The 16,659-nt window shown below is 41.3% G+C and overlaps 1 protein-coding gene across 1 annotated transcript in view; it reads left to right on the top strand.

Moving 5' to 3' along the window:
• The first annotated feature begins 7,970 nt into the window (after positions 1–7,970).
• SYT9 (synaptotagmin 9) overlaps positions 7,971–16,659 on the top strand; it is a 215,756-nt gene continuing 207,067 nt past the window's right edge. The window contains exon 1 of the mRNA XM_031933823.1: positions 7,971–8,290. Coding sequence (XP_031789683.1) covers positions 8,146–8,290 — 145 coding nt within the window. The 5' untranslated portion in view covers positions 7,971–8,145. The remainder of the gene's footprint in view (positions 8,291–16,659) is intronic.

The following is a 16,659-nucleotide window of genomic DNA, read 5'->3' as shown; positions in this document are numbered from 1 at the left end:
ACTTTGAAAGACAGCTCTAGGGACGCAGAAAGCATTTTAAAAAAAAATTCATCTGGTGGTGGAGGGTACTGAGGTCCAGGTTTTTCTCAGTCTCAGTTCAGCAGAAATCTGACTTCTGCTCTCCCTTCTGGCCTTGTTTTCAAAAGATGAACAAATGTAAAACTATAAGAGTCTACTAAGAGACAGCAGAGGAGTGCCAGGCCCTCCGACCCAGAACATCCCCTTCTGTTCCTTTCAGTATATTTTGTGTATGGTGTATCTTTTTAAATTCTAAAGTCAACAAATCTCTATTTTCTTTAAAGTGAAAGAAATGGACTTATAACTTTATAATTGTACGTCATAAAACTGGAAAGAAATCCACACAGTCCAGGAGAGAGGAATACGGATTTTGAACTTACCAGAACAACTGCTACTGGAATAATGGGGCAATGATAACATACACATGGGCAAAGTAGAGTTGCTCAATTCCCAGTTTGCTTTTATTTCATCTCTCAAGAAAATTCACTTGAAACAGTAAAGAACAAAGCTCACAGATTAAAGGCTATTGATGCCCAAGATGAGAGTGATTGTCACAGAACATGAACTCTATATCAGTGCTAGTCTCTTGGTCCAGATAAATTATGTATACTTCAGGCTCTAAAGCAAATGTTAGCATGAATACCTTTTTTGGATAATTAAATAGGAAGTTTTTGAGCATTTGATGGGAGTGCTAATCACTAGGAGGTAGCATGGGTTCACTGAGAGCCAGTCATGCTAATTAAATCTTATTTTCTTTTGTTAAAGGCAACTATCTGGCAAGTAACTGAATAAAACAAAATGACAATTAATAGAAAGTTTTGCTGTTAAGAATCCCAAACCATTTCCCAAAGTACAGAATCTAGGTCATAGGAACAGGCGTAAGGATGTGGTCTAAGAGAAGCATAAAAGATTTATGGGATTTCATCCACTGCATGTTGAGATGCTGCAACCCAAGTAGCAACTCAGAAGCCTGAGGCACAGAGAGAGGAAGACATTGATGTTAAAGGGTGAAGGAGTGCTGGACTCAGCTCAGGGGCCCTATTTCAGAAAGGATTTTGACCAGTTGCAGCACACGTAGAAGACAGTAGATAAGATGATGAGAGAACCTGAGCAACGTCACACAAAAAAATGGATAAATATATTGGATATTTGTGCTCTGGACATGACTTGGAGCGGCAATGTGGCATGGAAAACAGGCTCTGGAGCCAGACAAACCTGAATTTGAATGCTTGCTGTCTCCAATAAGCTGGAGAAGTTCCATAGAGAAGTTACTAAACTTCTCTGTTCTTGTTTCCTCATCTGTAAAATGGAAACATAATGTGTGCCTTGGTGGGTGGTCAGGATTAAATGCAACAATATATATCAAGTACACCATGGTATGTAACAAATACATCGTGTACTTGATATATAAGGATCGGTTATAATCATTAATGTTATCATTCAGGGACACTGTAGGTGACTTCAAATATCTTTTTCCAAAGGCATTTTTCTTTTCTTTTCTGCTTTCTTTTCTCTCTTATTTTGTTTTTGTTTTTGTTTTTTGAGTCAGGGTTCCATTCTGTTACCCACCAAAGACTTTTTTCCTCAACATAGAAACTGGAGGTTCTCAAACTTCATTGTTCAGAAGCATTACCCAGTGTCTTATTCTGTTTGCAATGCTGTAGCAGAATACCTAAGATTGGGTAATTTAAAAAGAATAAACATTTATTTTCTTGTAATTCTGGAGTCTGGGAAGTCCGAGATGAAGGCACTGGCATCTGATAAGGGCCTTCTTACTGTATCATCACATGGTAGATGGTGGAAGGGCAAAGAGACAAAAGGGGACCCAACTCTCCCTTTTATAACAGCATTAATTCTACTCATGCAAGTGGAGCCCTCATGGCCTAATCACCTCTTCAAGGTTCTACCTTTCAATACTGTTAAAATGGCTATTAAATTTCAACATGTATGTTTGTCCAACCATAGCATCTGGGATGCTCTTTACGAAATAATTCTGTAGGTCTGGGTGAATCCTAGGAACCAGCATTTTCATAAGAAATTCAGGCAATTTCAGAACAGAATGCAAATGAACCTTACTTTGGGAAACATTGATAAAAACATTCTGAAGTCGCTCCTATCTTCAAACAGCTTTTCTTCTATGCACTTTTTTTTTTTCAGTTACCATATCCTCTGTCCTTGTCCTTCTCCCCAAAGATTTACTTTTGCTTCTACTTGGTAGGTCTAAATAGCAAAACTTCCTAACCTGGGCACCAGGGAAGCTCAGTGTGCCACAGAATGGGTAATACCTGGGCTGAGACATTGATTCCTTCTGCCACCGTCCCTGCTGGCCACCAGTGGCCTAGTCCCTTACCCCCATGTGCTATAAAAAGTTCATTTTCTATCTATGCCATGACAAATACAAGACTGAGAAGCACTGCCTCAGAGAGCAAGGATCATTGTTTATTTCTTTATATTTTACCCTGGACCTGGAAGGCTTCCTGAGTCACAGGGGACTTGTCATGCTTTCTGAATCATAGAATCGTAGAGGAATAAGTATTTGTTCAATGAATGAAAGAACAAATAGTTGGGGAAAGGTAGCATATTTCAGCTAACTCTACTTCTTCAGTTTCCATGTACTTTTTAATCCTGTGTTCAGCTGGTTCCACCCGCACCACTTTACTATAATTGCAGAAGAACAGAGACTTTGGAGCCACAAAGACATGGATTCCAGTCCTGTTTCTGTCATTTACCAGTTTTGTGCAAATTTCAGATGTCTATTGCTGCATTAAAAAGTTGCTCCCAAACTCTACGGCTTAAAACAACCACCATTTTATTGCTCATGATTTTGTGGGTGAGAAATTTGGTCAATGGGGATGGTTCACGTCTGCTTCACTTATTGTCTGCTGTACTCATTTATGGGCTGGAAGGTCCAAGCTCAGAGGTCCATGGCCTCACTCACATGTGTGGGGTCTTGGACTGGCTGCTGACTGAAACATCTGTTTTAGTCTTCCAGGGCTACTGTAACAAAATAGCATATACTGGGTGGCTTAAACAATAGAAATTTATTTTCTCACAGTCAGAAGGCTGGGAAGTCCAAGCTCAAGGTTGCAGCCAGTTCCATTTCTAGTGAGGGCTTTCTTCCTGGCTTGCAGAGAGCTGCCTTCTCACTGTGTCCTTACATGGCAGAGAGAAAGAAAACTCTTTGATGACTCTTTTTAAAAATTATGTTTTATTTCCATAGGTTGTTGGGGAACAGGTGGTGTTTGGTTACATGAGTAAATTATTTAGTGGTGATTTGTGAGATTTTGGTGCACCCATTACCCAAGCACTATACACCGCACCCTACTTGTAGTCTTTTATCCCCTGCCCCCTTCCCACCCTTTCCCCTGAGTCCCCAAAGTCCATTGTGTCATTCTTATGCCTTTGCATCCTCACAGCTTAGCTCCACTTGTGAGTAAGAACGTATGTTTGGTTTTCCATTCCTGAGCTACTCCACTTAGAATAATAGCCTCCAGTCTCATCCAGATCACTATGAATGCCATTAATTCATTCCTTTTTATAGGTGAGTAGTATTCCATCATATATATATATGACATACAATATACATACATATATATATATCAGTTTCTTTATCCATTCATTGATTGATGGCATTTGGATTTATTCCATGTTTTTGCAATTGTGAATTCTGCTGCTATATACATACATGTGCAAGTATCTTTTTCATATAATGACCTCTTTTCCTCTGGGTAGATACCCAGCAGTGGGACTGCTGCATCAAATGGTAGTTCTACTTTTAGTTCTTTAAGGAATCTCCAGACTGTTTTCCATAGCGGTTGTACTAGTGGGTTGATACATTCCCATTAGCAATGTAGAAGTGTTCCCTGTTCACTGCATCCAAGCCAATACCTACTATGTTTTGATTTTTTGATTATGGTTATTCTGGCAGGAGTAAGGTGGCATTGCATTGTGCTTTTGATTTGCATTTCTCTGATCATTAGTATGTTGAGCATTTTTTTCATATGTTTGTGGGCCATTTGTATATCTCCTTTTGAGAATTGTCTATTCGTGTCCTTAGCCCACTTTTTGATGGGATTCTTTGTTTTTTTTTTTTTTTTTTTTTTTTTCTGGTTGATTTGTTTGAGTTCATTGTAGATTCTGGATATTAGTCCTTTGTCAGATGTATAGATTGTGAAGATTTTTCTCCCCCTCTGTGAGTTGTCTGTTTACTCTGCTGACTGTTCTTTTTGCCATGCGAAAGCTTTTTAGTTTAATTAAGTCATAGAAATTTATCTATCTTTGTTTTTATTGCATTTGTTTTTGGGTTCTTGGTCATGAAATCCTTGCCTAAGCCAATGTCTAGAAGAGTTTTAACAATGTTATCTTCTAGAATTTTTATAGTTTCAGGTCTTACATTTAAGTCCTTCATCCATCTTGAGTTGATTTTTGTATAAGGTGAGAGATGAGGATACAGTTTCATTCTCCTACATGTGGCTAGTCAATTATTGCAGCACCATTTGTTGAATAGGGCATCCTTTCCAAATAAAATACTTAGGAATATACCTAAACAAGGAGGTGAAAGACCTCTACAATGAAAACTACAAAAGACTGCTGAAAGAGATCAGAGATGACACAAACAAATGGAAACATGTCCCATGCTCATGGATGGGTATAATTAATATTGTGAAAATGACCATACTGCCAAAAGCAATCTACAAATTCAACACAATTCCCATCAAAATACCACCATCATTCTTCATAAAATTACAATAAACAATTCTAAAATTCATATGGAACCAAAAAAAGAGCCCACATAGCCAAAGCAAGACTAAGCAAAAATAACAAATCTGGAGGCATCACATTACCTGATTTCAAACTATACTTTAAGACCATAGTTACCAAAACAGCATGGTGCTGGTATGAAAATAGATTTACAGACCAATGGAACACAATAGAGAACCCAGAAATAAACCCAAATACTTATAGCCAACTGGTTTGATGATTCTTATAAAGAAACTAATCCTATTGGATCAGTACTCTACCTTTATGACCTAGTTTATTCTTAATTAAGTCCAATCTCCAAATACATCAGGAATTAGGGCTTCAACAGCAGAATTTTCAGGGGACACAGTTCACTCTATAGCAGTATCTCCTTTCCCACATTTTTTCCTCATCTTCTGGACCCCTCTCCAGCAAGATATCCTTTAAAAGTTGCAAGATCTTTTCCAGTCTAGACTCAGCTCAGAATTTCACTTACACGCATTCTGTTGAATGAAGTGAGTCACAAGGCAGGCCCAAATTCAAGGAGAAGGGGAATAGACTTGACTTGTTGATGGGAAGAGTAGTTAACTCACACACTCCAAAAGGACACATGGAATGGGAGGGATGGCTGTAGTTGTCTTTGGAAACAGTCTGTCAATTTGTCCTTGGACACATTGTTTAACCACCTGATTTTACTTTCTTTGCCTGTAAAATAGGAAATAATACTATCAACCACTTTGGGATGTTGTAAGTAATAGATTAAGACAGTGTGTTTAGCACCTAGTACATTGTAGTAGAAACATAACAGAAACAACAAAAACACATATGGGTTGTGCCCATACTATGTGGCAGCACTATTATAAGCACTTTAAACATATTTCTTTATGTAATCTTTGCAACAATCCAAAGAACACGTTATCTTTGAAATAAGATGAGAAACCCTAGGCACAAAAATGTTAACTTGTACAAGGTTGGTTGCATTGTAACTAGTCTGTCTAAATCTTGAATGTCTTACTATCTGCTTTATCCAAACGGACACCTTTATCCAATGGACACTTTTTAGTTTTTTCTCCTTAAACTATATTTGAGAGTTTACAGTTGATGTTGTGGATCACTCCTCTACCAAACACTCCTCCTCCCATGACCACTATGACTCCCCTCTGTACAATCTTTCCTCCTTCTCTGATTGCTACCTTCCAATCTGCTCTTTCATTTCTTCAACTCTTCTTTCTTGAAGGAACCATCCCATGTGGCAACTCAATTTCTACCTTTCCAATGATGATTGCCAGTCTTCCCTCTCTCCTAAACTCTAGGCTTGCATTTCTAAGTGTTATTAGGGTGTGAGCACATATGACCCATGTAACGTTTTGAAACATTTGTGCATTTTGCTTCTTTCTTATTCCATTTGTTACAATCTTGTCATTTAATACTTGAAATGTTTTTCAAATTTGGATGTTTCTAGCAATCAGCTAATGCCTTTGGCCTGGTTTAGGCCTTCATCATTTCTTGCTTGGTTTATGAAAGTCATTTTTTAACTGAACTTGTTGCTTTCAGTTCCTCACTGACATAATGGCATTAGTGTAATATTTTTACGTGCTTCAACACACATACCTTCTCACCATTACTTTACGGCTCCCCCACCCCCACCCCCAGCATCACACTATCTCTGGTGTCAACTTCTCTGTTCATGGCCTTTTTCTCCTTCTCTAGGGGTTCCTCCCTTTGAAGAAACAGCATCTGCTCAACCTCCCCTACAGGCTCCCTTAAAGCTGGTTTCTCCTTCCTCTGCTTGTCTCTTTGCAACTCTCTGGAGGCATCTTTACCATTACAGCTTTGCATTTTCTCTGCTATTCCCATGTAAGTTCCCTGAAGCCCTAGTACCATTCACAGCAGGATTTCAAAGCTTGCCTGTTGCGTGAGCATTCTATGGGGTCCCAAATTACCTTTCTGTGCAATATGAATTGTGAGATGTCCGTAGAGACAGCACAACCTCATGGCTAAGAATGATAGTTACCAGTTCTAGAGATCCTACTGTAATTGTCCTAGAGTGGGGCCCTGAACACCAGTATTATAAAAAAGACAAAAGAAAAAGAAGGAAAAAAGAAAGAAAGAAAGAAAGAAAGAAAGAAAGAAAGAAAGAAAGAAAGAGAAAGAAAGAAGATAAAACTACTTTCATCATGTGTGAATTTGAGCAAGTAACACCTTTGTGAGTCCCCAGCCCCTAGTTTTTCATTGGTAAAATGAGGATAACAGTTACACAGATCTCGTTGAACTATGTACAGAATTAAATGAGATTATGCACCTAAAAGGCTTGTTGCACAGTGACACACACACACACAGTACTTCGTGGTTATTTCTAGGCTTTATTGCTTGAAAAGCTGAAAAGATGGGTGGATGAAAGGTGCCCTGAGGTTCCTTCCAACTCTCCAAGATTCTGTGATACTCCTCCTTGGGTGCTGAAGATACTTTGGCAATGTTTGGATTTCCCAACGGTTGCTTAGAAAACTAACCGGGACCTAAGACGCCCAGGTAAGCCTCAGAGTCTTTCCCAGGAGTCGTTTATTTATTTGATCTTAGTTCTGACCTAGAGCCTCCACCTTCTCCAAATCACCACGGTGGTCAAAAAGGGCCTGTGCTTGGGAAATCCTTCCTTTGTTGGCGAATCTTGGACCCAAACCCTGCATTTGGGCATCTGACACCCATAGGCCCATGGTTCAAACCCAGGCAGCTCTTTCCAAGTTCCAAGCAGGGACTCAGTTCTGCGCATCTGGCGGGTGTGCCCAGATTGCAATCTTCACACCAGGCATCCAAGAACGTGATTCGGACACACGCAGGATGGTGGAAGCGGGTGCTTGGTTTGCATCAGGGCTGAGGGGTGGAGTAGCTCCAGCGTCCAGAGCGCGCACCCGCTCACACTCCCCAAGCCAGGGCGCGGCCACTGTGGGCGCGAGGTCCCAAACCAAGTCTCCCGCTCGGCCGGGAGCCGGGGAGTACCCCAGGTCCCCGTCTGGGGCCGCCGCGAGTCTACCCTGTGGCACGCACTCCTGACCCGGCCCCGCCCCCCGGTGGCCGCGAATAGCGGGCGGAGCGCAAGCAGAGAGGCGCTCTGGGCTGTGCTGCGCCGCCTCTCCTCGGTGTCGGGGGAGGGACGGAGGGACCCGGCGGGAGACAGAGAAAGCCTGACCGACCGGCTGGCGAAGAGCTGCATGCAACCGGTGGGAGGCCAGGCCGGCTGGGTCTGAGGCTCGGGATCGGGCTCGGACCGTTTCCCGGCGGGTCCCTGGCGGTGAGCGCCGACGGCCCGGAAGCGGCGGCTCTGAGCTGGCAGGCGGAGGGCTGTCTCCTGCGCCCGCCTGCCCGGCGCGGTCCGAGGATGCGGGGGGGGCGATGCCCGGGGCCAGGGACGCGCTCTGTCACCAGGCGCTGCAGCTGCTGGCCGAGCTCTGTGCCCGTGGGGCCCTGGAGCACGACAGCTGCCAGGATTTCATCTACCACCTGCGGGACCGTGCCAGACCCCGGCTCCGCGACCCAGGTGAGTGCCGCCACCGCTGCCTGAAGGGACCCAAGGGCCTTGGGCTGGGACTTGGAGCCGCACCGGGGCCTGAGGCAGAAGAGCGACGCGGACTGGGAGAGGGCGGGGGGCGGCCACCGAGTCAGGAGAGGGATCAAGAACCATCGCACTGTGGCCTGATGCTGTAGCCAGGCGGGGACCCGGGCGGTGGCTACTGCACGGAGGCCGAGTCCGGGTCGGCTGGGGCAGGGTTGGAGGGACCACGCCCGCCACCTGCGCTCCCATCGCCAGGGCTCCTGGGGGCGGCTCCCTAGCTCCGAGCTAAGCTCTCCACTTCCTGGGCTATCTGCATTCAAAGCGAGGTGAGGCCGTGGCGGCCTCGGAGCGGTGGGAAGGGGGACGAGGCCGAAGGAAACTCTGGGAAGTTGGGAGTTGGGGACGGCCCCGGGCTGGGGCCGAATCCCACTGGGTGCTGCTCATCGTTTCTCCTGAGAGTCTACTTTCTTTCCTTGGTCTGGGGTGAGAAGGGCGGGACGCGATCCGGCGTTGGGCCGGGGACAGGGAGCTTCTGGTCTTGGGCAGACGGGCCTGAACCCATTCCCGGCGGGTCGCACGGCGTGGAGGTGGCCTGGGCCTGGGCGCTAGGCTCGACCAGCGACTACCGCCGGCCACACTGGGGTCCGTAGGCTCCTCGGTCCTGGCTTATGCACCTGTAGTTATTCCCAGTGAAAGTTGCAAAGCTCTTAACTTTGGAAAGTTCATTTATTTTGGCATTTGACCAATTAAGGTTGGAGGAGGGAGTTTTAGCGGAGCCATTTGCTTTTCCCGAGTTCCCTGTGTCTCCCAGATCGTCTTATCCACTACTGGCTAGTGGAAAATGCATTCCTTCCAATGTTTGCTTGAGATGTTTCTCACCTGGAGAAATAGTTTTCTCGAATATTCTCCCAACCTAAGTACTTACCAGAAAAGCATATTGTGGTTGGATTGTTAAAAATGGGATGAGAAAATGGCCTTTCTCTTGATATTGCTATGTATAAATATTGGAAATGAGCTATTGCCTTGCAAAGTATCATGGACGAGCTGAAACCAATTTATTATATAAAAGTCCATTTATCCAGAAGATAAATTAAAGAATTATTTGATTTATAACGAGTGTCACACTGAGCCAGACTTAAATAGCATCTCTTTGATATATTCAAGATGGGTGTGTGGGGTGAAGTCATCTGCTAAAATTTAAAAGTTTATATCAGATTTTCCCTACTGGAGACTTTTTTTCTATTGAAAAAGAAAAAATATTGTTTTCCATTGCCAGTGGTTATATATAAATTTATCGAAGGTGTTCTAAGTTGGGGAAGTTCGTCCTTAAGCAGCAGAAGTAGGATAATTATTTTACATGAAACATCTCACTTCCTTGCCTCTGACCCGACCACGAGTTTTCCTTGTTATCCCACATATGCAGTTGTCATTGGCTTTACAAGAGAAGATGGATGAGGCCTATCTCAGAATCACATATTTTTGGCCAGTTTTCTGTCTCTGCTCCTTTTAATCCAGGGGCTGGATCCTGTGTTTTCAGGTTCTCTTCAGCCCCTACACCAGGCAACCCCTGAGAAAGAGTCACTAAGAAGACTTCTTACAAGAGTAAGTCTGATTCCTTGACTGAGGAATAGCTATAGATAGGAGTTGACCTTGCTGCTCTGAGTTCCTGATATTAGTGCTCTCCTTTCTTAAACTAGGACACAGGGTTTTGAAGTAGCCCCATGCCCCTCTGGCTCTTTGGTTTGTGTTGGAAAGTAGCCAGCTCATGAGGGAAGGGGTGGGGATGGGGGTTCAAGTGCAAGGTGAGAGGAAATGAGGCCGAAGATTACATCCTAAGTGCACCCTCTCCTTCAGGACGCTTTTCCCTTCATTTCCAAATCTCCCTTCATTTCCCTCCTTCCTTGCCTTGTCGACATTCATTCTTACATCAGATGCATTTGTCTTCATCCTTCTGAAGCAAGAGTGACTTTAATCTCTGAACCCTAAAAGCTGAGTAGCTAGAAAAGCTGCACCACACAACACCGTGTGAATGTCCCTACTATGATAGTGTGAACCAGAACAACCATGCACAGCAGCCCTGAGACATGGGTTCCTAGAGAGAGTCATCTCTGTAAATGGATGACTTCTTTTTCTGTAAAGGAATCCACCTGAATGCCATGTCCTAGCTTTCTCTGTTATTGTCCTTTCACGGCCACCCAGTGATAGCTAGGTTTCCTCAAGCTCAACTAAGGACTTTGGTTATAAAAGGAGAAAAAAGATATAATTTCCTGTGGAGAGCAAAGCGACCCTGCATCTAGGAAATTTACTTATTTTTTCAGAGGTGTGGAAAGACTAGGGCACAGACCAGTGGGCCTGAGCCATCAGAAAGGTTATTTTTTGTCCGAGTAGTTATAGTGCCCTGTTGGGGGAGTACAGCACCCAGATTTCCCTGACTTGGTGTTCACAGAGGACTTGATGCAATTGTGATTTTAAAAAATAAGCCTAAGTTACAATTGGAACTGAAGTGCCTCATACAGTCTGTCATCTGTACCAACTTGTGGAAAGTAAAGTGCTGAGTGTGAGCACTTTCATCCATAGAAAGCAATTAGAATGTGCTGTTGGTTGCTTTTATGGTGTTTTATATGTTACTGATGTAGGACATAAACTTGCAGGCCTCAGAGACCAGCCTTTAAGGCAGAGGGAAGAGCAAGTACAAAGGCCCCGAGGTGGGAGCATTATTGATATGATTCTAGAAATGGTGACTTCAGAGGTGGCTGGAGAGGCGTGAAAGAGATGGAGAGTGGTAAGACATATGGTCAAGAGTTAGAGAAAGTGGATCATGCAGAGTCTTGTAAACCATTATAAAGACTTTGGTTTTTACTCTGAATGAGATAGGAAGCCATTAGAAGGTACTGAGCGGAGAAGTGACAACACTTTGGCTGCTATGTTGAAGAGCAAAGGTGAAGTCAGAGAAACCTCTTAGGAAGCTGTTTCAGAAATCCAGACAGAGGTGACAGTGACTTCAACAGCGATAGTGGCAATGGAGGTGATGAGAAGTAATTGGATTATGAACACAATTTGTGGGTACAGCCGCAAGTATTTATTGAAGGAAGAGATGTGAAAGGTGAGAGAAGGGCAACTAAGGAAGCTTCAAAGGCTTTTTGACCTAAACATTCCATGTACAAGTAGAAGTCTTCAGGAAGAAGGTAGGGGTGAGGAGGGAAATCATGAAGTTTATTTTTTATTTTATTTTAACTTTTTGTAACACATTAAGTGTGTGATGCCTCTTTAGATAGCCAGGCTGGTTTTCAGTTAAACAGTGACCTGAGGTATGACTATCCTCTTTAATGTCAATTGCTCTATGCTTGTATTTTATAACTGGAGACTTCACTGTCAAGAAGATTAATTGGTTGTAGAACAGCATGTATTGTTAGAAGGTTTTCCTTGTAGGGAATTAAAAGGTCTCTTAAATTTCTACCCATGGATCTTGATTATACTTTTTTTGGTCAAAAAGCATTAGTCTTATCCCTCTTCTCCATCATACACCTTTAGCTACTAGGAGGTAACCTATCCTAACTTCTCTAGATCCACTCTTTTCAAGGAACAGAAAGGAGGATTGGATCATGTAATGTCTAGGTCTTAAACATGTTTTTATCATTTTCTTTTTAAGTCTTTTCTTCTGTAGGGTGCCAACCATGTTTGTGCCAAGCACTTTATGTAGGTCATTTCACTAGTCCTCATAAGTCTTCTAAGCACTCATCTGTGTTCCAGCAGCAGTAGCAGCTTCTGGGAGCTTGTTAGAATCGGAGAATCTCAGTTATGTCACAGACCCACTGAATATGAATCTGTATATTAACAGGATCCTCAGGTAAGAGTTGTAGGCACATTAAAGTTCAAGAACCATGGTTAAAAGTGATTGATATATCTGAGTAAACTGAAGTGCGGAGAAGTAAACTAGCCCAGGGCCATGGAGTCCATTTAAAAGAAGAATTGGGTCTAAGTTAAAATAGCTTCTTAGGTAGTCACATCACATATACTGAAAACTGAGGAGTTATTGTCAATGAATAACTAGGTATCTTTCATAAGAGCCACGCTTAGACCTACTTTCTCTCTTCTGTACTTGTATGATGGATTTAATCCCCAAGTGTAGGTCACATTCTATGTAGTTATAAAGATTCAGATTAGTATTTTTGATTATGAATTCTGTTATCCAGGATACTGGTTTTCCATTCATGTTCCAACTCCATATTCTGGAGATTTTTCTGCATGTTCTCTGTGTTTGTACCCAAGGTCTAGAAACGCTTCAGCAGGTCAGAGTGTGAAGCAGAGCCTTAAGACTCGTGATTAGTGACTCTTCTCTCCACGTAAATATTACTCTATTCAAGAAAAGCTTTTTCTAGATCACTGGTTTTCAACTTTGGCTGTACATTAGGAATGTTTAGGGAGCTGGAACAAACAAACAGAAAAAACAAACAACAACAACAAAAACTACAAACGATTGGGCTGCACCCTAGACCAGTTTTAAATCACAGTCTCTGGGAAATGGGCCTGGTATCAGTATTTTTAAAGCTCATCTGTTGATTCTGATGTTCAGCCAAGTAGAGAACAATCTTTGAGACCATTGGGCAAAGAATGCATCCACCTAACGCTTCTCAGTTCAGCTCACATTTGTTTCTTGCAAAGTTAGGAAAGATAGTATCAAATACCAGGAACCTTCACTGTTACCCTGTACAGCTAGCACCCATTCTTTTCACAACATTATCCCAAATTTTTATTTTGAGGGCTCGTTGAACATGTCATAAGGTTCTATTATGTCCATCCAATCTGAGAGGGGAAAAAACAAACCAATCAAGAAAAATCTTGTCTAAATAGAGTGTCATTAAAATGTCAGAATATAGAACCTTCACGAATGTCACCTTATGTTATAGTCAAGTCACTTATTAGAAAATGTACATGTAAAATAATAATTAAATATAGTTTCTATGAGAAAACCTCCAAAATAATCATCAAGATTCAATATTAGCCTTGATTCAAATTTTTCTAAGATAGTCAAAAGAGAATCCATCTTGAAACACTGGATGTTTATGAATAGACCTTGGTGTGATTATGCACAATGGGATTAATTTTTTAAAATTAATGTTAATTGCAATCAGGAAAAAGAGTCTTCTAAGGAATGAGTGGCATATTGGATGCACAATATGTGAAGATCTAATTTACATTTACTTCGGTGACATTTTAGGGCTCCTTCGTAAATATTTTATTTAAACAAGTGTGTTTTCATTTCTGCGGTACTCCTCTACATGGACCAGTGAGTGGTTTAGTCATGAGGTAATTATTAAGAGGGGAAAACAAAAGCAAACTGTGGTAAAGGCATCGCAGGCAGCCCTATGGCCAGCTGCCTCTTTCACAATAAACAATCAAAAACACAAACTTTTTGATGTGGGATAAACTCTCAAGGAAAAATTAAACCGACACCTAAAGGAAATCATCCTAAAATTTTCTATTGTATATAGAGCATAGATGTTGCTTGCACTGAAAAAGCATTGAGGCACTTTTATGTTTGTGGTACAAGTGCAATTTCCCATATGGTTGGCTTAAAAACATTCATAATCTCTTCCTAACAGGTTGACTCGAGGGAATTAACAAGTTTACACTCCAAAGTGTATAGAGAAAGTGGAGGAGCTTAGTGAGAGGCATAAATGGGGGAGCAATCTCACTTTTGAAAGGATAAGTATGGAGTATGCATTTCTATTTTCTGAATGAAGTTTAATAAAATCACCGTTTGTGGAGAAGTTTTCAGTGTTCACTGCAATCTTGGAGCAAGAAATGTGCATCACAACTTCTTTTTCTTTCAAATGTTTCATTTGGTGGGCTCTAGGAAGGGCTTTAGACTACATCAAATCCTGAGGACTAGGCTCTGCAGATCTCTTTGAAATCTTCATATGTCCTTGAACATGTATTTTATCACACAAAAAATTTAAATCAACATTGATAGAACTGCACCTGAGAGAAAAAATATCTTCCAGGACATCAAGATGACAAAATGATATAAGCAAGGACTTTGGAGTTAGAATCTGACTGCACTTACTACCTTAGTGACCTTGAATAAAATATTTCAGTCTTCATTTTATTCATCTGTAAAATGGGAGTGGAAGATTGCTGTAACACTGTGCCCAGAGTAAATGCCCAAATAAGTGATCAGTAAATTGATGTGGTTGGTAGTATCACCTGCCCATGTTTCCTTTCAGCTGTAGTCCACAAACATGTTTATATTTTACCATTTGTAATTATTTGTAGGCTAAATTTACTTTTTACTCTTTTGTAAACTTAGCATTTTATTACCTCTTATTAGCTGTGTGTTCCTGGACAAGTTATTTAACCTCTGTGTCCTCATTTTCTCACCAGTAAAATGTATTACTAGTATCTGGGTTACTAGTATCCAGATAAAGTATAGACTGCCAGTTCAATTTGAATTTCAGATAAACAATGGGTAATAATGTATGGCACATAATTATACAAAACAATTATCTGTTGTTTATCTGAAATTCAAATTGAACTGGGCATCCCGTAATTTTATTTGGTGATGCTGACAACCCTATACTAACTAGTACCTAACTCACAATGCATATGAAATACCATAGTATCTGGTATATGCTCATAGTAATACACATAGTAAATGCTCAATAAATACTAGCCATTATTTCTATTATTATAATTTTCCCATTGTTAACACTTATTATTATGTAATTATTATTGTGAAGACTATGTATATTCCAAAGAATGGCTATACCTTTTTTATTTAACCATTCTTTTGAGGCTATTCTGGCTTGTAATTTTTCTTTTTCTTTTTCTTTTTTTTTATTTTTTGAGACGGAGTCTCGCTCTGCCGCCCAGGCTGGAGTGCAGTGGCCGGATCTCAGCTCACTCCAAGCTCCGCCTCCTGGGTTTACGCCATTCTCCTGCCTCAGCCTCCCGAGTAGCTGGGACTACAGGCGCCCGCCACGTCGCCCGGCTAGTTTTTTGTATTTTTTAGTAGAGACGGGGTTTCACCGTGTTAGCCAGGATGGTCTCGATCTCCTGACCTCGTGATCCGCCCATCTCGGCCTCCCAAAGTGCTGGGATTACAGGCTTGAGCCACCGCGCCCGGCCAATTTTTCTTTTTTTTCTTTTTTTTTTTTTTAGTGTGAATAATGTCTTGTATTTATAGTTCCCTATTTTCTTTTGGGAAAAAATTTTTCATGATAAATTATAAACAGTGAGCCCTAATTGCTTTCGGTAGATCTATGTTAGTTAGTCCTGCTACATGTCAACAGTAAATCTGCTAGTGAATTAGGTGTATAATGTGAACAAAAAGTTGCTAATTTGACATGGTTTAAATAGCTGCCTAGTTGTTTTGATTTGTGTCTTTTTTTTTGTTGTTGTTGGTAGGACTGAATATTTTTTGTTTTGAACCTTCTTATATTTACTCTTATGTGATTTTTTGTGTTCTCTACCACATTCTCTCTCATGTGCCAGTTTATTTTTTGAGAGTCTTAATGTTTTTTCTACCAGTTTCCATTAATTAGAATGTAAATATTCTGTCAAATTAGCTCACAGAAGGAGTATTGTATAGTGAATGAGCTCAGGTTGTCTGACTATAATCAACCCATTATATTAAAGTGTCTTTTGAAATTTCAGGGATGCTTCAATAAATAGGGATTAGTTGTAACATTCTTTTCCAATGCAAAATGCTGCATTCATTAATATGAAATATGAGAAAAGTTGTTATAATTTGAATCTCTTTTTCTTTGTGTTTTCTTTCCCACTCCAAACCACCCCACCCTACCCTTATGTAGCTGTTACTTAACCACATAGAATTGATCAATCTTTTCTGGTTATAATTAAGTTAAATTCCAAAAACATTTATTGAGGGCCCTTTAAGTGCTATGTACAAGGTTGGGCATCTGTCATTCAAAAATACATTAGACATGCTTATTGCCCCTATGGAATTGACATAAAACAATAATGGCAATTAATAAAATCAAGAAGGGAGATATCTGCTGGATACAGTACAGAAAAAAGAGTAGAGAAGTAATTAGCTGACTTGAGCAGATCTGCAGAGGCTTCCAACAGAAGGCTATTCTTGGGCAGAAGAGTTTGCCTGGAATATGTTGGTGGGAAGAGCGTTCTAGGAATTTACAAAGGTCCTAACACAGAAGAGGATGAATTCTGGGTAACAGTAAGTTGAGTGTGTTTTGCGAATGCTGAGAGATGGATCTGCTCTAGTAAACAATGGTCAAATCAGATCACGAAAGCCCCTATATGCCATTGCCAAAATCCCACTGAGGGCTGACTGGAGCACTCTGATGCAGAAATCTTGAAAGAAGTACAATTTA

The sequence above is a fragment of the Piliocolobus tephrosceles genome, chromosome 13, assembly GCF_002776525.5.
Source record: "Piliocolobus tephrosceles isolate RC106 chromosome 13, ASM277652v3, whole genome shotgun sequence".
NCBI lineage: Eukaryota > Metazoa > Chordata > Mammalia > Primates > Cercopithecidae > Piliocolobus > Piliocolobus tephrosceles.
Note: the sequence above shows the minus strand (reverse complement) of the source record. Positions and strands in the feature narration are given on the sequence as shown.